The sequence below is a fragment of the Echiichthys vipera genome (genome assembly GCF_963691815.1).
Source record: "Echiichthys vipera genome assembly, chromosome: 2".
In the NCBI taxonomy this organism is placed as follows: Eukaryota; Metazoa; Chordata; class Actinopteri; order Perciformes; family Trachinidae; genus Echiichthys; species Echiichthys vipera.
The window spans coordinates 8,173,379-8,200,894 of record NC_139827.1 but is presented as its reverse complement, the minus strand read 5'-3'; the positions used below and the strand labels follow the sequence as shown (position 1 = coordinate 8,200,894).

At 42.4% G+C, this 27,516-nt stretch overlaps 2 protein-coding genes across 2 annotated transcripts; one reads left to right on the top strand and one right to left on the bottom strand.

Moving 5' to 3' along the window:
* Nucleotides 1–1,153: 1,153 nt before the first annotated feature.
* slc5a10 (solute carrier family 5 member 10) lies at nt 1,154–27,340 on the top strand (the record flags this gene model as incomplete). Its single annotated transcript, XM_083925697.1, has 15 exons — nt 1,154–1,261; nt 1,422–1,493; nt 3,042–3,146; nt 3,794–3,853; nt 4,812–4,916; nt 5,070–5,175; nt 6,291–6,371; nt 6,464–6,669; nt 9,934–10,069; nt 21,077–21,184; nt 21,272–21,422; nt 21,782–21,950; nt 25,750–25,965; nt 26,901–26,994; nt 27,147–27,340. The coding sequence occupies 15 exons, from the start codon at nt 1,154–1,156 to the stop codon at nt 27,338–27,340; spliced, it is 1,911 nt and encodes a 636-aa protein (XP_083781823.1).
* Nucleotides 7,611–18,866, bottom strand: fam83gb (family with sequence similarity 83 member Gb). Its single transcript, XM_083925686.1, has 5 exons — nt 17,684–18,866; nt 14,404–14,571; nt 13,357–13,481; nt 11,238–12,612; nt 7,611–8,703 (listed from the first exon to the last, which is right to left on the bottom strand). Exons 1-5 carry the CDS (start codon nt 18,191–18,193, stop codon nt 8,332–8,334), a joined length of 2,550 nt encoding a protein of 849 aa, XP_083781812.1. The 5' UTR covers nt 18,194–18,866; the 3' UTR covers nt 7,611–8,331.
* Nucleotides 27,341–27,516: the final 176 nt, after the last annotated feature.

Here is a 27,516-nt window from a genome sequence, read left to right as displayed (position 1 = left end):
TGTTTTGTAAAGACTGCACCTTTAAAACGTCACTCTCACGAGTGTCGTGGAGCTTTTTGACCTCTCTCTTACTCATTTTATGTCATTTCGTGACACTTTGTTTGTCTGTATTTTTTCCTGCATTTTTGGAAGTAAATATTTCCGGTTTACTCGCCGGTCTCCGTGGATTATGTGGATGTGGAAGAGTGTTATGAGCGTCAGACTGAGGCTTCACCACCTACATTCATACAAAAAATACCCCAAAATATGTGTGACATCTTTGAATATATTGTAGGATTGTATTCTAAGACATTATCTGTGCCAATAACACAAAACCCCCACTGGTACTATCCTCACACCCTCTCATTTTGTAAGATTAGGTGTCATGGTTTACAAATGTTGGCTGTCTTATTGGAGTAAAAACTTTTATTATCCTTCCAAAAGTTACTGAATGAAACTCTAAACAGTTAAGAAGCTGCTCAGCTGTTCCTCCCTCATACACACTTTCACAGACTCTACTTAGCACTTACCAGCAGATGTTTGTGTGTTTAGACGCTAATGATTATAAACTTGTCATCGCCAATAATTGACCATCTGTGTGTGTTTGTGTGTGTGTGTGTGTGTGTGTGTGTGTGTGTGTGTGGACTCTGGTCCACATGAGCATCTGCTGTACGCCACTGCTCGCCCACACCATGCACTCCATTATCCCCTAGCACAGCGTGTGTCAGCGCTGCAGGTGCCACATTAAGGTGATGTGTTTAATCATCAATTCAACCAAGGGACTGCCCTCTTCACGCGTACACGAAACACTCACTTTCAGTAACAGTCAGCTTGTAGTTCAGCCGAGAAGGGACTTTTACCAAGGGCTGGAGTGTGTGTTTGACTGCATGTGTGTGTATGTGTGTGTGTATGCGTGTGTGTTAACCTTAGGAAGTTTTTGTGTTGGAAGGGAAGTGAGCAGCGACTGATGGTTTCCAAGTTTTTACGGAGTGTGATGTGTTGTGCTTGGTGTTTCCGGTGTTTGTCAGATTTATGAGTGTGATTGCACAGGTGTAAGGGTTAGATTCAGCAGGTGTGTGTGTGTGTGTGTGTGTGGCTGTAAGGAAAGGGCAGGATAAGAAGTGTGTTTTGGGTGTATTTTTGAAGTGTGTGTGCATTGTTGTGAACATTGAGGATGTCAAACGCCACCATCAACTTCTACGCCCTGTCTCATACCTTCAGCTCCTCTGATATTATCGTCATAGTAACTTACTTTCTTCTCAACCTCGCTGTCGGCATCTGGGTGAGAGTGAGAAGTGTATGTGTGTGTGTGTGTGTCCGTGTGTGTGTGTGTGTGTGTGTGTGTGTGTGTGTGTGTGTGTGTGTGTGTGTTCTGCTTGTGTGCATGTTCAGTTTATGTGTATGTGGTGTGGATGCTTGAGTGTAACAGTTTTCTCTGTCAGTCATCATGCAGGGTGAGCAGGAATACTCTGAGCGGATATTTCTTGGCTGGACGGGACATGGCCTGGTGGCCGGTGAGTGTGTGTGTGTGTGTGTGTGTGTGTGTGTGTGTGTGTGTGTGTGTGTGTGCGAGAGAGAGAGAGAGAGATCTCTTACACTGCTGATGTTGGTTTTGGGACCAAATACATGTTTCTATTTCCAATATAACTTTGAAATAATCTAAAATCATCTTGACTTGCTTTTGAAGTTGGACCACTGGTACTTAATTGTCTTTGCACAGAGTTCACGAGACAACAAAATGCAAATTTAGCATAACCAGAAGTGCAAAAGGCAGTGCAGAGTAATGTACACATGTAGAATAGAATATAGAATTAATTGAATGTAATAATTGAAATTACATATATATATATATATATATATATATATTTATAAACTGTATTTAAAGCTCTATGGGCTTTAGTGTACATGTATCCAACATATGTTGTTTAAATGCAGGCTTGTAACAAGATAAATGGTTTTGCAGATGTGCATCCATAGTCAACTTTTACTCACTAACTGGGATTAATTAGACTGATTCTTTTTTGGGTGAAATTTACCTTAAACTTCAACATAACCTTAGGATATTTTATAATCTTCTTGCAGAAAAACACTGGTGATAACTGTTGGGTTGAGGGAGAAATGATTTGGAAATATCGCTAAACTTGGATAATTGTAAATTAGTTGGTTATGTTCGGCAGACTGCGTCAAAATATATAATAATTCTGTATAACTGATGTGCAATTTCTGGATTTAATTTCATGATACTTTATACTTCTACTCCACTACAGTTCAGATGGAAATATTCCACATTTATCTGACAGCTGGTTACATTTCAGTTTAAAAGTTTAAATTAAAAAACACATTATAAAATATCGGTTCTCAACATTTTTGGGGTTGTGGCCCCTTAAAAAGGGTCTGATGGGGCTGATTCTCCCCCTCACATAGTTAATTTTAAGTGTCTACTTTAGACCCAAAAAGGTAAAAGAAAAATAAACATCAAATGAACACAAATTTGAGGATCAGAATCTTGCCTTTTTTCTTCTTTTCTGTCTTATTAATCATCTCCCCTCGTCTTTATAATGTGAATACCTGGACTAAACTCTCAGTGCAGTAGTTAAAACCAGCTACAGCAGTAAAATGCTGATTATGCTCTGATTCACTGGCATTTAGCAACAATGTAATAAATTATAATATATAATCAGTGTTTCTGCAGAACATGTAATTTGACTTTTGATACTTTAAGTGTCTTTTATGAATGTATGGTGCCAGTTCATCTCCTGTTGAGCAAGGCACCGAACCCCCAACTGCTCGGGGCGCCGGTCCACTGGCAGCCCCCTCGCTCTGACATCTCTCCATTAATTGCATGTGTACAGGTCCTGTTTGTGCATGTGTGTGTATTTCGGGTGTGTGTGTGTAACCTGAACAATAATAGAGTGAAAAAATCGAATTTCCCGTGGCGGGATTAATAAAGTAATTCTTCTTCTTCTCCTTCTTCTTAAATGTAGGATATTTACTTGTAGCAGAGTCATTTTACATTGTTGTTCTTTTGCTGAAACATAAAAAGTGTTTCTTCCATCACACAGATCGGAGCGTCTCTCTTTGCCAGTTCAGAAGGCTCAGGTTTGTTTATTGGTCTGGCCGGGACCGGAGCTGCTGGAGGCATCGCTGTCACTGGTTTTGAATGGAATGTGAGTACACACACACACACACACACACACACACACACACACACACACACACACACACACACACACACACACACACACACACACACACACACACACACACACACACACACACACACACAGACACACAGATGCTACTCTATTATATACTCTAATATATCTATTAATAGTAACTAAACACATTATGAACTGGAATGAAGCAGAGCCGGCCTGCTAATGATTTGTAGGTCTGACTAGACAAACAAACTACTTGTAGAGAGAATAACAACTCACCGCTACAATAACTAATCTATTTTAGTATGTGAAAAGAAAACAAATGACTTTATAATAACTATTTTATTTGATTATCTCTTTGAACGTTCCCATTAGTTTTGCAGTGTGTGTATTTGAGTTTTACCTTCGGTGGCTGTTGCAGGCAGTCCGCTGCAGGGGGCAGCAGCAGACAGTTTTTAATATCAAGCTGTATGTAAGTGGTGTACGGGACGAGGCATGAGTCAGTCCGCAGCAACCATGCAAACGTTGAAACGTGCAGAGTTATACGTTTTACCTCAGTTTGACCAGAGGGATTTTAATCTGACGAAGCGACTGTTGTGATCGATCTGGTCAAAGCTCTCTGTCCTCTGTCTGTTTTCTTTGCTTCTTTCTCTCAGGCCACCTATGTGTTGCTGGCCCTGGCCTGGGTATTTGTGCCTGTCTACATCTCCTCAGGGGTTAGTTTGCACACACACACACACACACACACACACACACTAACACACACACACACACACACTAACACACACGTCTGCTTGTTAAGGCTGGTTCAGCAGGTACATTTAGGTGCCAAGTGACATTCTCTCAGCCGGCAATCCCCGCCTTAAAAAATTCCCCAACAGGGTGTTACACCGCACACCGCACACCGCACACACACACACACACACACACACACACACACACACACACACACACACACACCCACAACAAAGAGCATACATTAACCTACTCCTCTCTGTTGGTACATAATTATTTTAAAGTGTGTGAACACATCAAACTAATTTGCAGATCAAGCAGAGCTTCTAAAACCCCCTGGAGCTTCTTAAAGTCCTCCTCCACTCCTAAGGAAAGTGTTTTTCTTCTGTTTCTGTCCTCTAAAATGTCTGACACTGACTATACGGACTTGTATCTGTGCAAAGTTTGTCAGTAAAGACGGGTTTTCATATTCCTCTCCTGGAGGAGGAGATGTCTGTGCACATCTCTGACTTCTGCGATACAAATTTCTTCTGGGCGATCTTTAATTGGTACGTCACTAATCCGTAAACCAATTGCCTAATATGTGAAACACTATTTGACCTCCAGCTCAGAGCGGACTGTCAGTACAGAGAGAAAACATAATGCAAGCATAGCTGTTACATGTCTCAAGTCTGAAGCTACGGGCAGTGGAGGGCGAGGCCAGAAGTCCTTAATGAAGGAGAAACAGTAGATGTGCTTCCAGTTCCATCTCTGAGGTTTTATACTTTCTAACTGGCAGATCCATGTTAAACAAATTATTAATCATAGCAGAGTAGTTTTAAATACTTAAACACGTGTCTGGAGTGGGACTTTGAGTTTGCCTCTTCTGTGCAGCTGTGATGTGTTGAAGATGTTGAAATGTGTGTGTGTGTATGTGTGTGTGTGTGTCTGTGTGATCAGATCGTGACAATGCCGGAGTACCTGGGTCGTCGTTTCGGGGGAGAGAGGATCAGAATGTACCTGGCTGTCCTCTCGCTGCTGTTGTCTGTCTTCACAAAGATATCAGTACGACACCGTCATACACACACACACACACACACACACACACACACACACACACACACAGAAGCAGCATCACAATGACAATGTTGCTGCATCTGCTTTCCAGCATTTAACATCCTCTGTGAGACTGGGTGTTTGTTGTGTTTCTGTCTCCAGACCGACCTGTACTCCGGAGCCTTGTTTGTTCAGGTGTGTCTGGGATGGAACCTCTACCTGTCCACTGTCCTCATGCTGGTGGTCACTGCTTTCTACACGATTGCAGGTACACAAACAACCTTGCACACAGTTTCACAATTACATCCTGGAATACTGATTTCATGTTTTTAGATACACGTGAAGGATTTCAATAACACACTCGTGGTCGACCGATATGGGTTTTTCAAAGGCCGATGCAGATATGTAATAAAGCTATCATGTTTTTCTTTTTAACAATAATTTAATACGGGTAATAACAAAAGAGACACACATTTATTTCACACTGTTCACTTTAACACTTTTTAACAGTATCTGCAATGTATTTATTTAGGATGTGTTTAGTTGTAAGCTGTAATGAAAGTCCAGGCCTGTAACCTTCTAGGCATACATGCAAACATCTATGTCTGCTAACTGATGTGCAATAGTGCGTACAAAAACACAGCTATGTACGCTAACCTAGTGCAATAATACCTGCACCTACATGTCTGTGTGTGCAAACATGTGCAATAGGGTGATGTGCAATGACACTAGCACTTTATTACTGAATAATAAGCTTGTATGGTCTGTTATACGCAGCATTGACAGTCTGTGTGTTCATGGTAATCTTTTATTGTTACTTTTCTTATTTGGTTGTTTATTTGTTTGTGTGTTTCTTTTCTTATTGATTGATGGTGTCGGGATGTGTTTACCTTGTTTATTTAACATCAACCTGCCAAAGGGACTAAAGATGGAAACTAGCTTCTGGCTATAATCTCGCATATTTACATGTAAATGCTTATTAATATGAACTTTCCCTATTTTAAGTAAATAAATCTGAAAACTTGCAACATAATTTTGAACAAACATTGTTTTTCAGGACTTTTTGTTCTTGTGTGGACGGCCACTTAAAGGCTTCAGTTACCTGCTTACTGTCCCACAACCGTCCCCAAATGACAAATCTGATAAATGTTTTATTCATCGGCAGTAAGAGTGGTGGGCTGGGGACGCCTCTGGAATAATTTTTGAGCCATGTAAGCTAGTTTTGCTGACTGAAGATTTGTTACTGTGACGTTGCTCAGAACGAGGGAAAGTCTAAAGCCGCCACACTGACAAGGCTGCCTGCAAAATTGCATTAGTCGGCCGAATGAATCAACCAACCGATTAACTAATCTTTAACTTTAACGCACACTCACTTCCTTTCAGGTGGTCTAGCTGCTGTCATCTACACCGACACTCTACAGACAGTCATCATGATCGGAGGCGCAATCATCCTAACAATCACAGGTATGTACAAATTATCATAATAATGATAAACAAACCAACTGCAGTTATTTTCAAGGATTGTGTAGTTGCAGTTGTGCGTTCCCCTTCCACAGCCTTCAACAAGATCGGTGGCTACGGCAACCTGGAGCGTGTATACCGCATGGCGATTCCCAGTAAAATCATTCCCAACAGTACCTGCCACCTGCCACGTGAGGACGCCATGCACCTGTTCAGAAACGCCGTCACTGGAGACCTGCCCTGGCCCGGCATGACTCTGGGGCTCACCATACTGGCCACCTGGTACTGGTGCACTGACCAGGTACAAATAAACACAAACACAGGTGCAAACAGAAGCAGAAACACCACTGCTGCAGATGTGTCTTATAGTGCAGTTCCTCTAATGGCCACTAGAGGGTTGCAGCAAAGCCCTCACTGAATTAGAGTGAAGTGGCAAAACTCAAAATGAATCCATCCAGCAATTATTTTTGGAACCGCTTGTCCCTAATGGGCTACAGAAGGCTGGAGGGGATCCCAGCTGACATGGGATGAGGCAGGGTACACCCTGGATCAATTAACCCAACATCTGCATGACTTCAGGGCCGTGGGAGGAAACCGGAGAACCGGGAGGGAACCCAAATAGACACAGGGAGAAAGTGCACACCCCAACACAATTATTTTTTCATGGCTTGTCGACATCTCGTAATAGCTGATGCTCCATTTTAAGAGCTGAACTCTTCTGGGGACACAGACACACAGCATGCAGCTCACCTTGGTGCCCGACTGGATTTACTGGAGTCCAGTGGGCTGTTTATACGGCATATTTGGAAATTAAACAGAACTATCGCTGATTGTAAACTTGGTCAAAGTTGAACATGGAAGTTTCTGCAAAATGTTGGCAAATAGTCAGTGTCTTTCCTCTCGCTCACAAATAAGAATAAAAGAAATCTCCAAGAGAAAACATGGTCAGGCCCCACCCTGTTGCCCTGATCTGGATGATTTTGCGCCAAACCCAAACTCCAGTCTTCAAAAAATCCCTTGAGAAACCTAAAAAGCTACAATTATATTTTTCTGCAGTCTGAGGTAAAAGCAGACATACTTAAAATAACTCACTACACACACACACACACACACACACAATCATCAAACTGGTGTTTTCAGTATGATAAACTTTCCTGAAACATTGAGATGTAAACTGCTGCAGGATTCAATTACATGTTGATTTAACAGAACTGGTTGAGACAACAACAGAGCTGAGTCAGCAACAATTTGTCTTTTTTATTTACAACATTTACTTTTGGTCCCACATCAGTGTTTTAAATTGCATATACACCAGTTATCAACACAGTAGCCCTACCCTAACCCCATCAGTAAGCAATCACAGTGGTATCAACACCAGAGCCGGACTCTTGTATCAGTGAGGAGACCTAATCAGCATCTGTGTAGGTTGGATACGGAAAAATGAAGTTTAAAGTACACAGTTCAGAAAAACAAAAGCATTTGAGGTAATTAAGAAATATTTGTTCAAAGGATTGTTCACCAAACAGAAGTGCCTGAGGAGACTATCGCGGCTGACAGGGAGTCATCTACAAAACTCCGGCTGCGTCTAGTAGCAATCTTCGTACAACTCAACTCAACAAAGATTGATACTAAAAGTGCGGGATTACTTCCTCTTAAACTCATGATCTGCCAGACATTACTGAAACCATCCCGTCAGAAGTTTTAGCTGTGGTGCATTGGTTTGGAAGGTGATGTGATTTATTCACCTCTTAAAACACATCATCAGATCAAACTGCCAACTCTTGTTGACATAGTCGAAAAAGTCCCAATTAAACGGTCCTTGTATGTTTAGCCTCGGGGTTTAAAAACAGGAAATGACACGCATGCCAGAGATAGAGAAAATTCCTCACTGAAGAGTCACCACTTTCTTCGCAGGATGTTTGTGTCGACAATCATCCTCACGTACCTGTGCTGGCCCACAGCTCTACCTGTCAGCATTGTTATTTTGAGGGGCTTTCTTCTGCGACGCTCCACCTCGTGCCCTTGAGTGTCTAAAATTGCCCAGTTTTGAGAAAGATACTCCGAGTAACCCTGATGGCATGGCTGGGGGCTGTGGCGAGGAGTGATCCATCTTCCTGTAACCCGGGCTGTGGCGTCGTGGTGACCGCCCGGAGCGTGATTCTACGCGCAGATGGGCTGAATCAGGCTGAAACGTTTGACCCTGCCAGTAACGGTGTCCTCCGATCACAGGGACAGCTGCTCGGGTGGGGCGGTGATAACTTCCTGGTTTGGCGATGATTACTTTAGGTCCTCTCTGACGGGCATCACGACCTGGAGATGTTGAAGTCTGGAACAACTAGGCAGAGAGAGGAAGCAGAGAGATGAGAAGGACGTCAGTCCAAAAGAGTTACACATTGTGTTCGTTTGTGTGGCTACAGTGGGCTGTACCCATTTCATACATGGAGTACCTCATCGATCAATCATCAGACCTTTACTTTTTTCTACCTATCCAGCTGTTAAGTCGTGACGCAACACCCTTTAAGAATATGATTTACGGGTCCAAGCAAGTCCAAGCCTCGTATTTCTAAACCGCCGCAGTGCCGTGGTCCCAGTTGTTTGAAAAGATCTGAGTTTTAAAAAACAACCTAATTGTCATTTTACCTTTTTCTTACCGATGAAAAAGATGTCTAACTGACAAAAGGGGTGATCATAACTGTTCCAATGTTAGGCTGGTGTGTCCGTTTTATTTCAACGGAGGATTTGGACCCGGAAATCTTAATTAAGTCAGATTTAACAGCTGGATATGCTCAAATATTACATTTTTATGCGTATGATTTCGAGATTTTTTTCTGCTTTGATTCAAATGATGCCATGAAACTAAGCTCACTAAAGTTTCCTTCAGTTAATGCAGATAATTCAGAAGCTTTAATCATAGTTACTCTTCAGTTAGGTTAAACCCAGTTAAACTTCCACTTTCTGTATGACAGATAGTTAGCCTTAACCTAAGAACCTAAAGTGTCCTCCCCATCGGTACATTGCGAATGTTAAGTGGGTTAATAGAAAAATGGGGGAAATGGCTACAGGGTTATGACCACACATATTTTATCCTCTTTTGACATATTAAAAACACTCACAATAGCTGCATTATCATCATAGTTCAGATTTGTTGAATGCTGAGAAAATTGCCATGTGAATTACGCTGTTGTCTGTGCAATTACATCCTCATCAGACAAGTACAGCTCTCGTGATTCATATCTGAGTGAAATCAACTTTCAACTAGTCTCCCCTCAAGATCCCAAAGAAGACTGTTTATAACTCCAATTTAAGCACCTTTATTATAAATGGCTCGTGACTATGTTTCTGACCTGCTTAACCCTTAACCTATCCTTAAAACACATCATTTTAGAAAGGCATTTTCTATCATTGTGTTCATTATTTGCTTTTACAGCATTTGTTCTTCCAATCTATTAAATTGGATTTTATCCTATCTGTGTATATCTCATTATGCTATACATGTCTTGGTTTCATTTCTTGTAAAAATAGCTTTATAAGTAAAGTCAGTTATGTTCTGTGTGTCTGTGTTTAGGTGATTGTACAACGTTCCCTGTCTGCTAAGAACATAAGTCACGTGAAAGGAGCATCGATCCTGGCGGCCTATCTGAAGATGCTGCCTTTCATCTTTATCATCCTCCCTGGCATGATCAGCCGCGCTCTCTATCCAGGTAAACACACACACACACACACACACACACACACACACACACGCACACACACGCGCACACGCATACGCACGCACGCGCACACACACGCACACGCACACACACACGCACACACCTTTAATTTGGAAAAAGGAATGAAATGTTTACTGTAAGCAGGTAGTGTCTTGTTTTGACACCCTAGGTGAAACACGCCCTTTTTTTATGGGATTTTATATTTGTGCGTGCGTGCGTGCGTGCGTGCGTGCGTGCGTGCGTGCGTGCGTGCGTGCGTGCGTGCGTGCGTTTCCAGATTAGGACTCAAGTGCCTACTTGTTCATGACAAACATTATTCCTGGAAATCTCTGCACTTGTTTTTTGATTACTCATTAAACATTAAAAAGGATTTAAGAGATTAAGACATACATTGTGTCAACATCTTAACTAAAAAAACAAAACCGAAAGATTTTCAATTTACAATAAACAGCATTTTCTCATAACAGAGAAGCTGAGAATAAATACCTAAACTACTGATATTATTATGATTATATTAAAACAGTTCATTTTCATAGTTCACTAATCATTAAGTTTTAGCGAACAGCCAAACCACACATTTGACGGCCTGGAATTAGCAAATATGTGGCATTTTTGCTTGGATAAATGACTTTCTGGCCATGAATTATCCGTCACTTGACTGAGCCACTGATCGACTAAAGGCCCCTACACATGATATGCGGTAATAACACTTTGCGCTTTCCATTCATTTCCTATGGAAGAGGTGGTAGCGCCCAATGTAGCGGCAACGCGTGATCTTTTAAAAGCGTAACCAATTAAATAGAAGCTTTAAGTGTAAGGTTTCCATTTCCTAGGCAACCAGAGAGCGCCATCAAGCCGGTTAGAAAGATGGAGGAAAAACTTATTGCGTGTCCGAGTTTCCCAAAACAATAAAGTCGTATCACGGTCTCGGAAGAAAACGTAATGCTTGGAGGTTTATAAGCAGTCACACCAGGTTTGTGAAGAGGCAGTTTACGAGCTAACGGTTGTTTTAATACTAACGTTGGAGCCCTTTACTGGGTCTCTGTGCCCAACCTCACAGTGAGCCCAGCGCAAAAAGCTGATCATGTGAATGCCCCTTGATTGAGTCAAAACACCAAAGGATTACAAATATTGACATAATTGTCTACTGGGTGCTCACCTGTCCGATGTGCCTTTGTGGTGAGGCGTGTCCTCTGCGGAGCTGCTGTGATTGGCGGATGAGGGCAGAGATGTCTTCTGACTGGCTGGGCTCCCGCAGATCCAACATGCTCTGGGAGAGGCGAGCCATCATGTTGACCCCGTCTCCTTGGCGGTGCCCTCGTCCTGACCCTGTTGTCACTCCGTTGGTCCGCTGGTCACTCCCCGGCGTCTGGGGACACTCATAAAACTCCTCTCCTGATCCTGTGGAGGTGCTTGAAGGACCGTCATTCGCTGCTCGGTCACACATGACCTTGGTGCTGTCTTGGCTGCCACCGCCAGTGCTGCCGGAGTTCACACTGTCACTTTTTGATGTTATGCGGCGATGACCTGGCGTTTCGTTTTCGTTGAAGCCATCTAGACTTTCCAATTGGTCCATTTTCATCAGAGTGACCTGTGGTTGGCCAGGCTGCTCGGAGAGGGCGGGGTCTATGATTAACTGCAGGGTGCGGCGTTTAGGAACAGGAGGTGCTGCAGTTTGAGTCTCTGGAGTTTGTTTGTCACTGTCCTTTGGCTCTGAAACAGCAGTAACACTGGATGGTGGTGGTGCATTCAGTTTGTGCGTGTCTTGTGTTAAAGGTGTGTTGGGCTGATGAGGGGGCCCTTTGGACTCCGTTGCATCAGTTTGGTCTTCATTTGGAGCTGTGTGCGTTTGCTCTTTGAGATGTTTGTTGGTTGGACTCACAGGAGTAGAGGTGCCTGAACTAGAATTCTCTGCAGGTTTTCCTGCTGCTCCAACAGCGTTTACATCCTGAACAGAAGCAGGTTCCTCTGTCTTTGGTGGCGCCAGCAGCGGTGAACTGAAGCGTATAGCCGAGCTTACCTCAAACCTCTCCGATCTCTGTAAGTGAACCTGATTGGCTCGCTTTTCATCCCTGATGTTGATAAAGCCAATCACATCACTTGGTGGGTCTGGCTCTGGCCAAGTGGGGAGGTACGGGATCAGGTACGCTTTCTCCAGATGGGCTAATCCCGGATGCATGGGTGGCTCTTCAATGACCTGTTTAACATGTCTTTTCATCAACTTTAGCCCAGTGGGAGTCTGGGAGTTCCTGTTGCTTGAATTTTGGTCAGAAGGAGCGGGACTGTGGGCTCCTGTGGTAACAAGGGCATATTTGGGATTGATGAGCTTCCTAGCAACAGAAGCTGGCACTGGGGCCGGAGCCGCCTGAGGGACCGGGTCAGGGACCGGTTCATCCACCATGGGTACCTTGTTGAGAGACACACCTCTGGACACGAGGTAAAGGTCGCGAAACTGCAGGTCGAAGGTCTCCATCGCCTGTCCTGTGATCACAGTGATGAGGTTACGGTCCAAACGAGATGAGGCCCAGGTGAAGCTGGAACAACACAGACATGGAAACATAAATTCAGAGAAGAGACATTTGTTTCTACTAAATCTGTTCCGGTTCATGTCATAACGCAGATAACGTATAGTTTAATCGTTACACCAGACATTTGAACTCTGAGGTCATGCATCATATTATACTCTACGCATGATTTCTTTCTTCTTCCCACAGTTCTCAGACATTAGCATTGGCAGAAAATGGTCTAGATGCGGCAAAAAAGCAGTGTTGTTTTTATTTGATTATTAAATATTTTAAATGATTCTGAAGCCAATTAGACAATAATGGTGAAAATGGTGTTGTCACTGTGTTGCCTTCAGCCTATTCATTGCAATGCTTCAGTTTTTATGGCCAACAAGTTGGCGTCTCTGTTTACACATCCAGCAGACACGGAGCAACATTAGCCCTCATTTGGAGTTGGGTTCCTGGAGCTAGCTTTGCCTTTGTCTGTTGTTGATGAGCAGGGGGTGTACTGTGGCTTTTCAGAGCTTTTTTGCTTTAACAGTTGCCTGCTTCTGTTGGAAACTGGGCGAGAGTGGTGAGACTGAATCCAAACAGTAAAAGTCTGAGCCAGAAAACCAAAACAATGAGCTAAAAGATAATAGATGCTGCAGTCTGGGGGCAATCATCTAAGTTTGTCTCTTTGTGTGACCCTCACATAGGTCACATGGTAACTTAAAATAAGAAATGCACTGAGTTCATGCACATTCATGACATACTGTCTGGTAAACTGCTTACCTGTATGAACCAGAGATGACTCTGTCCCCGTCCACCAGGAGGAACTTCTGACTCAGTGCTCCACGCACCTTCTGTGCCGTCCGTGTGAAGAACTCCACACCTCCACAGCAGCGCACACGCAGATTCTACACACACATACACACGTACACGCACGCACACACACACACACATACATACAGTGTTAATGCTATGCTCTTGGGGGTTTATTGTTGATGGGAGGAAGGATGTTAGTGAACAAAAGGGAAATAAAGGCTACAAAAGATTAGGCGGACAGAATAATTAGTTTTCTTGTTGCCCAAGAACATTTCTTTATTAATACCACCATAAACTGGCTGCAGGTTAGAGCACGGCCTGTATGTATGTGCATTCTTGTACGACACACCCTGTGGTGTTTGTCTTTGGCCCTGATAAGGGTGTGGTTCTTGGCTGAGCGTTACCTTGTAAGAAAATATTGTGTGAATTCTCACAGGAGACGCAAAGCACAGGAGTCGTAAAGGCTCATAATAAGAGCAGAGTTGGCAGATAAGAAAGAAGTTGAAAGCAAAGGGAGGTCTGGCGGTTGAAGCTATGAGGAAGGAAAGGGGTAATGAAAGAGAAACATGTCACAGAAAGTAAAGCGAGAGTGTGTCTGCAGCACAGACGGGAATGTGCTTTGGTGTCTTCCTGGTCCAAAACATTTACAAAATCCCCCATTAAAAACATTTGGTATTGTCTGTTACTGCCTAGACCAGTTCAGAGAGGAAGCACAAAGAATTTCAGCCTATGGCAAAGCAACTAGCTGCTGCATGCTCCACATCAAGGCTCGCAGGCAAAAACCTGTTTCACCTTAGTAAATCATGTGCCCTTCTGTCAAATACTTCCCTTTTTATAGTAATATACTTAAAATTAAAAATGTGTCTTTAATCAAACATTTTGTCTGAAATGCAAAGGGAGCTTTTCAAAATAAACAGTTTTCTATTATGATATACTTATCAAGAGTAGCCATCTATCCAACCCGCTCATCTGTCAGCTTATCAAAACATCATCTGGGCGTGTCTGCGTGCATACCTTTAGGTGTCCACGGTGCATATCAGCTCTGCCACACATGGAAAGAAAACAGGGGACTGAAGCCATGTCGATGATTATGTAAACAGGAATTTTGCGTCTGTAGGCTGCATCCAGCAGGTCTCGAAAGATATCCACATCTGTAAACACATCCATGACCACAGCTATCACCTACACACACACACATACGCACACACAAAAACACACAGAGGAAATCATGAACGTCTGTTACACCCGTTAATTCCTCAGTGGAAGCTGGGCACATGAGAACTGCCTCTAAAAATAATTCAATTAAACCCTCAAACACAAATGTTTGAACACTGAAGTAGCAAAATTACGGGAATATTGGAAGTTGGAATAAATGGGAATCAACAGGAATAAACTGGAAATTTTAGGGTAATGTATAAATACTGTATTAACCTTGTCATATACAGAAATAAAAAATCGACTTTTTGTCTTCTCATAAGCAGATATGCATGCAATCTTGCATAACAAAAACTTATTTTATGAGATTTTTGATTCATGCAAAGGCTTCACTACTACAGCCTCAGCAGTCCTGCAGTAGCGTGCAAGATGCTAATAATCTGTGCATGTGATGGAAGAACGCACAGTGCACGGTTAAATACAGTTAGTATAAATTACCCAAAAATATCTAGTTTCATCTCATCTCATCTTCAGCCTCTTATCCGGGGTCGGGTCGCGGGGGCAGCAGCTTTAGCAGGGGACCCCAAACTTCCCTTTCCCCGGCCACATTAACCAGCTCTAACTGGTGGATCCAGAGGCCTCCTCCCAGCTGGATGTGCCTGGAACACCTCCCTAGGGAGGCGCCCAGGGGGCATCCTAACTAGATGCCCGAACCACCTCAACTGGCTCCTTTCTAGTTTATTCATGTTAATTCCCATTGAACATTTCCAACTCTTTTGTACAGAGACCATGAAGCCCTGAGATAATATTGTATTATCTTTTGCACACATTTTAAAACTTTAGAGGCTCTTTACTTTTGCAAAAAAAAAAAAAGAAAAGGTAGAAATTCCCCCGATTCCAGAGCTTAACTTCCGGTGGAAATTTCCTTCCTCTTTCCCTTCCCTACTGAACATGAATGTTTCATAAAGACACTGCTGCTAGACACAAAGAGTGCTTTGCAGGGTGGTGGCAGAGTGTGAAGTGTCTGGACAGTGTGTGTTCTCTGGGTTCAACAGCACAATACTAGTGACGGCATGGTGCTTTTCACACAGCACTGTCTATTCACTCTTAACCTGACCCACTTTAACATTTAGAGCTAAGTAGAGTTCGGTCACAGACTACTGACAATTTAGCAAATAAGCAAGAACAACAAAAAAGTTAGTGAACCTCGAGGTAAGAAAATGGTACCACAGATTTTAAATCAACCTTATTGTCATTGTACTTGTGTTCGATTAAACTTGATCTTTTCAATCCAAGATAAAGTGAGAAAAATTAGAAGGTAAAAGAGATTAAATGGTAATGAAAAGTGAGTTTGTTGTTCACTGAGTTCAGCTGAACAGCACCTCTGGGAAAAAAAGTTGTTGACGTAGCGTCTTCCAAGAAGTGGGAAAGTGTGTCACTCTGGAGTCAACATTAAGTCAAGACCTCAATATGGGAACATGCCAGGATTTATGTTTGTGAGAGGTATAGGTTATATAGGGTGCTGGCATGAAATCTAGTCACTGACGTCAGAGCATTTTTCTTCCACCGCTGTGTCAAGATCAGACTTGTTTCATTAAAACTTTGCTGTGTGCATGTGTGAGTGTGTCACGTGTGAGAAAAGAAGGCAAAGGGAAGAATGGTTTGTCAGATGAGACGTAATGTGTAAATTAGAGAAACATTAGATTAAATTCAGTCTAAAAGAGCCCGTGTCATGACCATTATTTCTAGTATAATGAGCCTTGTGTGCAATTGCAATGCTGTCTGCAGTGTTTGTGGAGAAAACGGCAAAACAAAGTCAAACAAATCAAAACAACCTCTGTAAACCGGTCAGTGATTTCACATATGTCAGAGAGAAACTGTTAAATCTGACATCGGAGAAGCTGGAACCAGGAAACATTAGTTTTTTAATTGAAAAATGATTGAAACAATTATCAGAATACAATAATCTTCTGTTCTTTACTGTGTCAGACAGGCACCGCTCTGTAGTTTGTGGTAGTAAACTGCATTATACACTCTGCAACTAGTGAAATATTTAAAGCATGATGTATTGTGGTGCATTCAATAGCACTGCAGTAAATCCAACCTCACTTCAGTTTTTATTAAGAGTTCAGTGGTTGTTTGTGTATTGACTGTTTTTTATTGTATTTGATTATATCTCATTAAAATGTGTTTTGTCTTCAACAGCTGAATAGCCTACACACACACACACACACCTATGATGTAACAAAAGCCTATACCACAAAACAACTGTAATCTTTTTTCTAAACACTTAAAAAGTAGTTTGTAAGTGACACATAGATTACAGTTGTTGTGGGTTTTACTTTATCTTTAACTGTTTGTGAGCGTGCATGTAAGACCTGTCAGTGTGCAGCAACAATTACACTTGAAACTGTTCACTGTTCATTCTGCACAAAGATTCTTCATAAAATGAGAAAATACTTGGTACTTAAGTAGCCTAAGTATTTAACTCACAGAGGAGTACACAAAAAAGACTTTAACATGTGGTTATTTCATACAGACTAGGTTATATATTTATGATGTAACCAGAACACAAGCTAGATGGTGGTATACCTTATATTAGGGATCGACCGATATGGATCTTTTAGGGGTGATGCCGATTTTCTTCATCAGCTTAAGCCGATTTTTTTGAGCCGACACAACTTTTGCTCCCTCAGTTTACGTCATAAAAATTACACTATGACGATGACAAATGTTACGAGTCTCAATTTATAAAAAAAGGAACGTGTATTGAACTTAAAAAAGGCGTCTCCAGCAACAGGAAGTTGCGTTTGGACGCCTGTCTGTAAATGCCAGGAAAAAAATATCGGCTCATGCTACACCTAAAAAACGCAAATATCGGTTGGCCGATGTATCGGAACGTAAACTTAACTTAAATGACCTTAATCGAGATACAAGATTGTGTGTTGATTCCCTGAACTTCAATAATCACCAACACCAACCAGAATCACCCAACATTTCTCCTTAAGTAAAGTAACGAAGTATCTGTACTCCGTTACTCCTGTTAATCATCTGTAAAGTGTCCTGAGATAACTTTGGTTATGATTTGGCACTATAAATAAAATTGAATTAAATTATAACACCGTCTTCACCTTCCTACCTTCAGCGCTGAGGCGATGGTTTTACGCACCACCTCCTTGATGTGCGTGCTCCCCTCGGTTGGAGGTTGGGTGTACACGGTCACGCGTGTGACCCCTCGGTATGAAATGGACTCGGGCCAGCCGAGGTCCAGCTCCGCCACTGAGGCCTCCGACCGATCTGGCCAATACTGGAGCGACACCTCATCTCCCCCAAAGTCCCCGGAGCCCGGAGTGAGGTTCCCCGGCCCCGGAGTGAGGTTCCCCGCTCCTGGGGTGTCTGGCCTCGGGTGATGCTCGTGCCCAGGCCGGTATGCCTCCGCCGAGCGTGCAATCCGCTCCAGCTCCGGCTCCGAGAGGAACTCCCGGACCCCGTGCTCCCGGGTGTAGTCCGTGAACGCATCACGGCCCTTGGTGATGAGAGCCTCGAGCGCCAGCCGTTGGTCCTCACTGTAGAAGAACTCCGGTTTGCCCTCGCTCACGCGCCAGTTGACATGGTGATTGTCCAGACACTGGATCTGAGACAACGCCATGGTAACCACCGGAACAAGAAACCGTTACGCACCGACACCACCCCGCTGACCCAGTTTCAATCTGTCATTACGGTCCATAACGTGTCCGCAGCCGCAGGAAACAAACCGCTACAACTCAAAGCAGACTTTCGGGTTACTGACACACACACACACGCGCGCGGGCGCACACACGCGAACAAAAGCCCGGAGCCACGCCTTTCACCTGACAGGTAGCTCAAGAAGATACATATGTAAGTAAAGTGGTGGTTTAAGCGTCAGACTCTCACTCATGGGAGCCGGGTTCGAAACCCATTAGAGCAAAGTAAATCCCCGGGGTCCGGTAAGACAAACCAAGTACTTCAAACAGAGAAATAAACCACGTATCCTCCGTTAAAAGTGCTGAAACTCCCGGTAACTCAGACCAACTGTTACGCTGACGAGTCTGTTTTATTGTCTGCCACACAAAAATGGCAACTGCTGAGTTCCCCGAAGGACCAAAAAAACCTCGTAAATATCCCTAACGTGGCGCGTACGTGTCTCAACTTTCACCGAGTCCACGTCGACTTCTTCTGTCCTTAATTTCCTTTAAAAAAATCTTTCCGTGCTCCAGACAGAAAGTTCATCGAGGTCCGGTGGGTAGTGAGGAGTTGCCGGTATGTGTCTGACCCTGGAATTCGGCAACGGAAGCTCTGTCACCGGGGGCAGAAAGGCGGAGTGTCCGGTAGTTGGTTAGGAAATCAAACTGTTGACTCCACCCTCCTGCCGGAACAGACGGGCGGGGAAATCTGGGTTTTCATCCCAAAACAAACCTTTTTTTAATCTTTTGTTAAATAATGACTCTTGTCTACTTTTCTCTTAGGGCTTTATTTAACTCATCATTCTCATTTTAGTCTGTTTTTCTTAGTTTTTATGATTTTTAATTGCAGGCTACTCAGAAAAAGTAATAACACACTGTAAAAAATATCCTGTTACAAGTAAAGGCCCTGCATTTAAAATGTTATTTAAGCACAAACAATAAAAGTACTCATCCTGCAGAAAGACCCATTTCAGATTATTATAATTATTATTATTGATAGATTAATGTAAATATCCCTTTAATGTTGCAGCTGCTAAAGGTAGGGACACTTTTATTAACTGTATATACTGCTGTGTAGTTTTGTAATTTCATTTGTCAACAATCTTTTTAATTAGTAACTAAGATAAGATATGATAAGATATTCCTTTATTAGTCCCACAATTTTTTTTATTTCCTTATTACAGCAGCAAAGTGGATAGCAAACATAGTAGAAGCATCGATAAGAAACACTACATTGTGGAAAAATATGAACAATATAAACACAGGGAAATCTAAAATATAAGAATAACAGGAACAATATACATATATATATTTTAATATTTTAAATTTACACCAAGGTACAGAGGGAAATATTAGTATTGCATGTCTGGAACGCAAGTTACCAAATAAATGTAGTTTAATATTTCCTCCGAAATGCAGTGGAGTAGAAATATAAAGTGGATTAAAGTACAAATACCTCTAAATTAAATAGTAAATGTAGCTGTTTAGTTACTTTACACAACTGCCTAAAGGAAAAACAATATTAAGTGTGAGGATGTTAGCTGGGCAATTCCCTTTTTAGGTAATTCAGTGCAGATACCAAACGTATTACTAATCATGTGATTGCTGGTTAGTGATGTGTCACTGAAGTCTGCTGGATTTTTAGTGATGAAACATTGTGAGAAATAACTAATGGATGTCTGGATCGGGGTTTATATAATATTTTAAGATCAGAGGTGAGGTCTAGCATCAAAAAGAGAGGTGACCTTTGTTGTGAGTCGGCTTTTTATCAACAGATAGTTGAACTGTCTAAGAAATACATTGAATTTAAAGAGATTAACGTCTTGTAGCTGTATTGAAATCCACACAGTGCAGATCACTGTGCTAGAAAAAGCTGGTAAAGTTACTAATAACAGTAACTTCAGCAGGACTTTGTGTAATAAATGTGCATCTTAAACATTTATGACATTATAATCATACTGTAATTATTCAGTACAAGGAGACTTATATAATAGAATGACACCTTTGAATAACAATAATCTTGTTGTTGCCTCACAGCGAGAAGGTTCCAGGTTCGCATCTCGGCTGGGGCCCTTCTGTGTGGAGTTTGCATGTTCTCCCCGTGTCTGCGTGGGTTTTCTCTGGGTTCTCCGGTTTCCTCCCACAGTCCAAAGACGTGCAGGTGTTCGGTTCATTGATGACTATAAAATTGCCCATAGGTGTGAATGGTTGTCTGTCTCTGTTCGTCTCTATGTGCCCTGCGATAGACTGGCGTCCTGTGCAGGGTGTACCCCGCCCCACGCCCGTAGTCAACTGGGATTGGCTCCAGCCACCCGCGACCCCGACAGGGACAAGCGGTTGAAGATGAATGAATGAACTGCCAAATAAAGGAGTAACTTTTGTTTGTTCACCTGAGATCCTTTACCTCTTCATGAGTAGACATGAAAGTAAATGAACATGAATTCTGCATGAAAAGTCAAGTTAAGTCTCATTTATTTGTATAGCATAGTATCACAAATTTGCCTCAAGGGACTTTACAATTTGCACAACGAACGGCAGAAAGGCATCAGGAAAAACTCCCCAAACCAACTCTTTGAACAGGGAAAAAATGGAGGAAACCTCAGGAAGAGAAACACCTCTCTCCCAGAAGGAACAGACATGCAATAGATGTTGTATTTACAGAATAGACCAACATATTACACTACAATATGGTCAAAATATATGACGAAATGATAAAATCAGCTAGACAAGGAACCAAGAGGAGAGGCTACACGGCCATACAAGAAGCAAAAAGAGCTGTTTCTTCCGCCCCTGTGTGTGTGTGAACGGCCTGTGTGTTCGTATTTCAGACTCTGTAGGATGTGTGGATCCAGAGGAGTGTGTGCGAGTGTGTGGAGCTGAGGTGGGATGCTCCAACATCGCCTTTCCCAAACTGGTCATCGAACTCATGCCGAGTGGTGAGAAAACAGTTATTTCTAAACGTTTTATTAAAAGTTTAGTTTTTTAACCTTCACGCATGTGTTAACCTGTGTGTTGCATCTCAGGCTTGCGTGGACTCATGATCGCGGTGATGATGGCCGCTCTGATGTCGTCGCTGACCTCCATCTTCAACAGCAGCTCCACACTCTTCACCATGGACATCTGGAAGAAATATCGCCCACGGGCCTCGGAGAGAGAGCTACTGTTGGTCGGCAGGTATGATGCAACACACAGACTGTCAGAGAACATCTGTCTAATCATCACGGCCCTCCAACCCCATAGAGAATCTCTGGAAAATCCTTGGCGACACAGTAACGTCCACAAAACCCACTACAGTTGCCGAACTGTGGAGGAGACTGAAGAAGAAAAGATCAAACCAGAGCAGTGTGAGAAAGTAGTGATGTCCTGTGGGCGCAGACGTACTCAAGTCATTCTACACTTCCTATTCATTTTTTAATCCTATAGCCCGAAGTTGAAATCTTCTCTTTTGATCTCCATTGTAGACTGTGATCATACTGTGGGGGGTGAGCTTCAAACACCAGGATCAATACAGAAGAGATGTGTTTTGTTTCCAGGATCGTGACCGTCATCCTGGTGGTGGTGAGTGTGGTGTGGATCCCCATCCTGCAGTCGGCCAACAGCGGCCAGCTGTACGTTTACATCCAGTCAGTGACGAGCTACCTCGCTCCGCCCGTCACTGCTGTCTTCACCCTGGCTGTCTTCTGGAAGAGGACCAATGAGCAGGTAACACACAAGCACACACACACACACACACACACACACCTACACCTACACCTAGACACACACACCTACACCTACACCTACACACACACACACACACACACACTTGAAGCTTGAACCAACGAATGTTTGTCATTTTTACTTAAATTAATTACTTAATCAACCTTTGACAGTCAATTACAGTATTGTAGAGTAATCCATTAATTAACTAATCATTGCAGCACGAATTTCAGTCATGAACATACAAATACACCAGTTATTAATCACAGAAAAGAAACTGAACTAAATCTCATTCCACAAACTCTTTGGGTATTACTTCAAAGACACATGTGTATTACATTTTAACGCACACAGGAAACAGAATTCAAAATGTCCTCCATTCTGCACACCAAGTACTTGTCTTGATTTTTAATGTTTTCCTGCAATGTTTGTGTTTTCTCCCACACTGTACCGATACACAGTTTTATTAGCCTCACATGGGATCCAGCTGCCAACATCCCTCACTGCTCGCCACGGAGACCATCTGCGTGCACACATGAATGTCTTTGTGTTACTCAATCAAATATGAAGAGTATTATTTGCTATTTCCTCAGCAGGGAACCATCATGAACACGCTGCTCTTTCACTTCAATAAAGGAAAGTGTTTCTGGCTGATAACAGAGTGCAAGTGAGGGAAAGTGCGATCATTGGAAGATAAAGATTAACAGCGAGAGGTAAAAGAGATAACGCTGCTACAGTAAACATGTGCATCAGCCCAGAGCTAATTTCACGTGTTGAAACATCTTTCCACTGCAAGTAAAGACGAGTTCGCTGGATAGTCAACATGGAATCCCTGTTTTAATAGAGACGTCCTGGGTGTGTCTGCTCTCTGTGGACACGCTGTTTAAATAGCAACATAAAGAAGGGATTTATCAGGTTTCTCTGAATGAACAGGTTTTCCCCTTTGATTGTAATGTCAATTTTACTATTTGCCGTCGCTGAATGAAGCTACAAGGAGTTTTTTTTAGTTTGTTTTTATCACAATGTGTTGAGAATGAATTTGCCCGGGGTTACAGGTTGGCAGAAGCCCAGCATACATTGATTTGGTGGCCAGTTAAAAGTATGTTTAACCATGTTAGCATCTCTGGGGATGCAATGTTAGTCAGTTGACAACCACGTAAATACCTCAACTTCTACTGGCTGGATTGTCATTACATTTTTATATAAACTTTCATGTTCTCCAGAGGATGAATCCTACTGACTTTGGTGATCACTTGACTTTTCATCAACGCTGCCATCAGGTCAAACTTGTCCAGTAATTTACTTTCTGTAAAGTACAGCCTCAACTGTAGTTTGTGTTTAGTGCTCATTATTAAATGTTATGTGTTAACTAGGGGTAGGAAGTTATAAGATTTGATCTATGTCAATACAGGTATCATTTCTTTTTACCGGGCTGTTTTTTTTTAATCACTAATTCTGCTCAAAATAACATCAAACCTCTGCAGTAGCATGATAACAGTCCCTACACATAAGACGAAGCATCAACAACATAGTTGGCATCCCCAGTGTTTATTTAGAGTGTTATCAGCTCCTCTCATAGTAAAGTCCATTCAAGTCGATTATCAAAGTCAATCCAATAGGAAGGAGCCCATTGGTGCTTTGTTTTATGTGTAGGGACTCTTCTCATGCTACTGCAGAGGTTTGCTTTTATTTTGAGCAGTATTAGTGGTTAAAAAAGACGTTTTAACGCCTTCACCGTGCTGCCAGAGCTAATCAATGTATAGCCATAAACGGCTGTTACAGATTCTCCAGGATTTCTCCGTTTATAGTTCATACAGGAAAAAAACGTCTCCATGGCTTATTTGATGTATGTAAGTGCCGAAAAAGAATTAAGAATTACACTTTAAATGAGAGAATATTGTACAGCCTTTTTTTTTTTATTCGGTTTTCTAAGTAAATAATCTAAGAAAAGCAAATCAGTTATAACAACATGCTTTGGACTTTGGACTTCTTCCTCGCCGCTATGACTCCTTCTTGTTGCAAGTTTGCAGCAGCTCATGAGTTTGATGCCGTTTAGTTAGTGGTTTAAAAAAACATTATAATGCTTTCTAAGTACTGCCCCGAGCTAATCAGTGTTAGCAATGTCCGGCTGTTACAGACTCTCCTGGATTTCTCCGTTTATAGTTCATACGGGGTAAAAAAACTGTCTCGATGGCTTATTTGATGTATGTAAGTGCCGAAAAAGACCATGGGACGATTTTGCGCCGGAATTACACTTTAAATGAGAGAATATTTGTACAGCTTTCTTTTTTATTCTGGTTTTCTATGTAATTTATCTAAGCAAGCAACTCAGATATAACGACATGCTTCAGACTGTTTCTTCCTTGCCGCCATGACTCCTTCTTGTTGCAAGTTTGCAGCAGCTCATGAGTTCGATGCCGTTTGCACAAATGTCGGAAAAACATGCCGTCACAGGAATTGATAATCTCGTAGACATAAGATTCGGATTCCTATTCCAGTTTGTTGCTGGTTCTCAACCGGCTCTTGATTCCCATCCGAAAATAAGAAAACCCAAAATTGGGATAATGAGCACAGTTAACATCATACCTGCTTAGCATCAGTGTTGCACTCTTGTTCTGTACAGTGCAGTATTTAGCCATGTTTCAACTGCGTAACTAATGACACATCAAGTAAGGATACAGCAGACAGAGCCGGTCTTTATTGGGAATTACCTGAATTACCCTGAGGGGCTCAGTTCGCAATAATGACATGCTCGCTCTACATTATCCCACTCATGACACGGCTACTTACTAAAGAATAACAAAATATTATGATTGAAATCCAGTTGAAACAAAGCGTATAGGTAACCTTGATGTTTGAAAACGTTTAGCATAGTTTAAATATATGTGCCTAGACATCTGCAAAAGACCAAGCCGAGCAGGTTACTGAAAAGGGTCAATAGCTCTTTCACACGAAAGGTGTGAGCTTTTTATTTGTTCTTTTCGCTGAGTCTGACTGGTGTTGACTCATGGGGTCAAAGGGCACTCATTACAGCACAGGATGTGACACAGGCTGACTAGTTTGACACTGAGAGAGCAAAAAATGCAGGCCTATTTAAATAGAGGCGTGGTGTGTGTAGTCTTTGAAGTAGAGAGGTAAATGCAACTCTAAATTTAATTAATTACTGTCATTACATCTAACTACACGTGATGTCTTTTCATGTATCCGTCTCTATCTCCCTTTTGAATTGCTCCTTCAAATTCTCATTTCAGGATTTTAATCCCAAAAATGATATGTGTTTGATGTGTTATGATTTATTTTAATTTAAACCAGAAAAACAGGCCCATCTACATCAGCTGTCAACGCAACAACAATAATAACTGTTAACTTGAGTGTTTGTTTTCAAATGTCACACTCACATCAGAGACAAAGAGCAATAAATCAAAGCGCGTAAGGACCGCGGCAGAGAAAAGAGAAAATATAGTAACAGGTAAAAAAAGATATATAAGGTATAGATGTGTGCGTGCGGTGACGGGGTGATTAGTTTCACGTGTCTTGTGCCAAACCACACAGATCACATTCTTCGTTGACGGCTGAACAGAGACAGAGAGTTATTTGCGTCACTGCACATGTGTGTGCTTAAGTGAGAGGTGACACGGCGATGACAGATTATCACGGTGGGAAAGCGAGAGTGTAATAAGCCCGAACACACCCAACATACTGATGCTTTTAGAAGCAGGAAATTCAGCATATTAACGCAGGAGGGCGTGTAATGTAATCTGTGTAAACGTGTTTAAATGTGTGTGTGTTTGTGTGCATTCAGGGTGCGTTCTGGGGCCTCATGGTGGGTTTGGTGGTGGGTGTGTGTAGGATGGTGCTGGAGTTTGCCTTCCCACCTCCCAGATGTGGTGTCCTGGACTCGGCACCTGCAGTCCTGCGCAGTGTCCACTACCTCCATTTCGCCATCCTTCTCTGTGGGCTCACTGCTATCGTGGTTACTATAGTATCACTGCTCACACCGCCGCCCAGCCACGAACAGGTGTGTACACACACATTCAGCAAATAAGAGAGCTATTAGGGAAGCATTTTGCTGTAGGTACAGCTGTAATGTTATCTACTAAACATAAAAACAGGTTTTATCTGAAGGTTGGCGTCCATCTAACAAGACGGTCAAAGAGGCGGTGCCTGTCTAAATCCAAAAGATCAACAGTCAACCAAAGAGTAAAATCTCACAGCACAGTAGAACGATTGTTGCCTACAATAGAAAGACAATCTATATGCTTCATATTTAAAGCCGGTGATCTATTCTGGCCTGTGCGTGAACTCTAAATGCAAACAGCAGCCTTTCTGATGTCATCTCAGGAGAACAAGTCAAATCTAGCAGGCAGATTTGTTTAACCTCCGTCATACACACAGACATTAGTCACAGTGTTTTTTGCAGGATGGCTCTGTCTAAATGTAACACAATCTACCGGGACATGTGAAGCTCAATTACGATTAAAAAAAGAAAAGAGAAAATGGGATTACAAGCAATGACAAGATCTGATTGATGAGTTACGAGATGTGTCAACATCAAGTCCTTCGGCACATCGTTCCAGGCAGACAAAATATTTCAAAGCCCTTTTTGCCCAGTTCAGTTCTGACTCATAGTTTGCTTATATCCTCTTAAGAAGAGGTAGTAGGCAGATGTTGTTACCATTGGACAGAGCCAGGCTAGCTCTTTCCCCATGTTTGCAGTTTTTGTGCTAAGCCAAGCTAACAGACTGATGACTCCAGCTTCATAAGACACGAGACATGAGGGCGATATCAATCCTCTGATCTAAATCTCTGTAAGAAAGCCAATAAGCATATTTCCAAAGATGTTGTCTTGTTACTGTCAATATAGACAAAAATTCAGATTCTCTACATATACAGTACACCATCCAGTATACTGTATATATAATGAATGGTGTTACATGTCATATACTCTCCCAGGTGTGTAACCTGACCTGGTGGACGATAACTGAAGAGCCACCAAGAGAAATCCCTCTACAGAAAGTGTCCTCTGTCAGCCACCGTAGCTCTCAGGGTAAGAGTCTGAATGTTCACACCACTTGGAATAAAACCAACCGTCATGTGATGAACAGTCATCCACACACACACACACACACACACACACACACACACACACGCTGCTGTAGTTGTTGTTTGACTAACTTCCTGTCTGTGTGTGTGTTGCAGGCTCTGAGCCAACACGGCGGGTGACATGCGGTCAGGGGACAGGACTATGTGTCTCAGCAGCACGGCGATCAGAAGAGACTCCAACTCCCAGAGTTCAAAGTGTTAGAGAGAGCGTGTTCTGGTCCAGGTTCTGCTGCGCCAACGCGCTTCTGGTAATCAGCATTAACATTTTTCTCTACGCATACTTTGCCTGAGGGGGTCAGATTTAACATCCTGTCTCGTTCTCCTGCTGAACTCCTGCCAATCGCTCCGACATGAACTCCAGACCCCAGAAGTGGGGAAACTCATTTAACATGAATCCTGCAGATGTAGCTACAGGCATTAAAAAAAAACAATCACACTTTAAACTAGAAAACATTGAGAGAGCACA

Excerpts from the sequence above, each read along its gene's own strand:
- fam83gb (XM_083925686.1), bottom strand. The coding sequence starts at position 18,193 with ATGGCGTTGTCTCAGATCCAGTGTCTGGACAATCACCATGTCAACTGG. Across the intron at positions 12,613-13,356 it reads GTCATCTCTGGTTCATACAG|CTTCACCTGGGCCTCATCTC; the intron begins GTAAGCAGTTTA and ends GTGTTGTTCCAG. Across the intron at positions 8,704-11,237 it reads CACAAAGGCACATCGGACAG|TTGTTCCAGACTTCAACATC; the intron begins GTGAGCACCCAG and ends CTCTCTGCCTAG.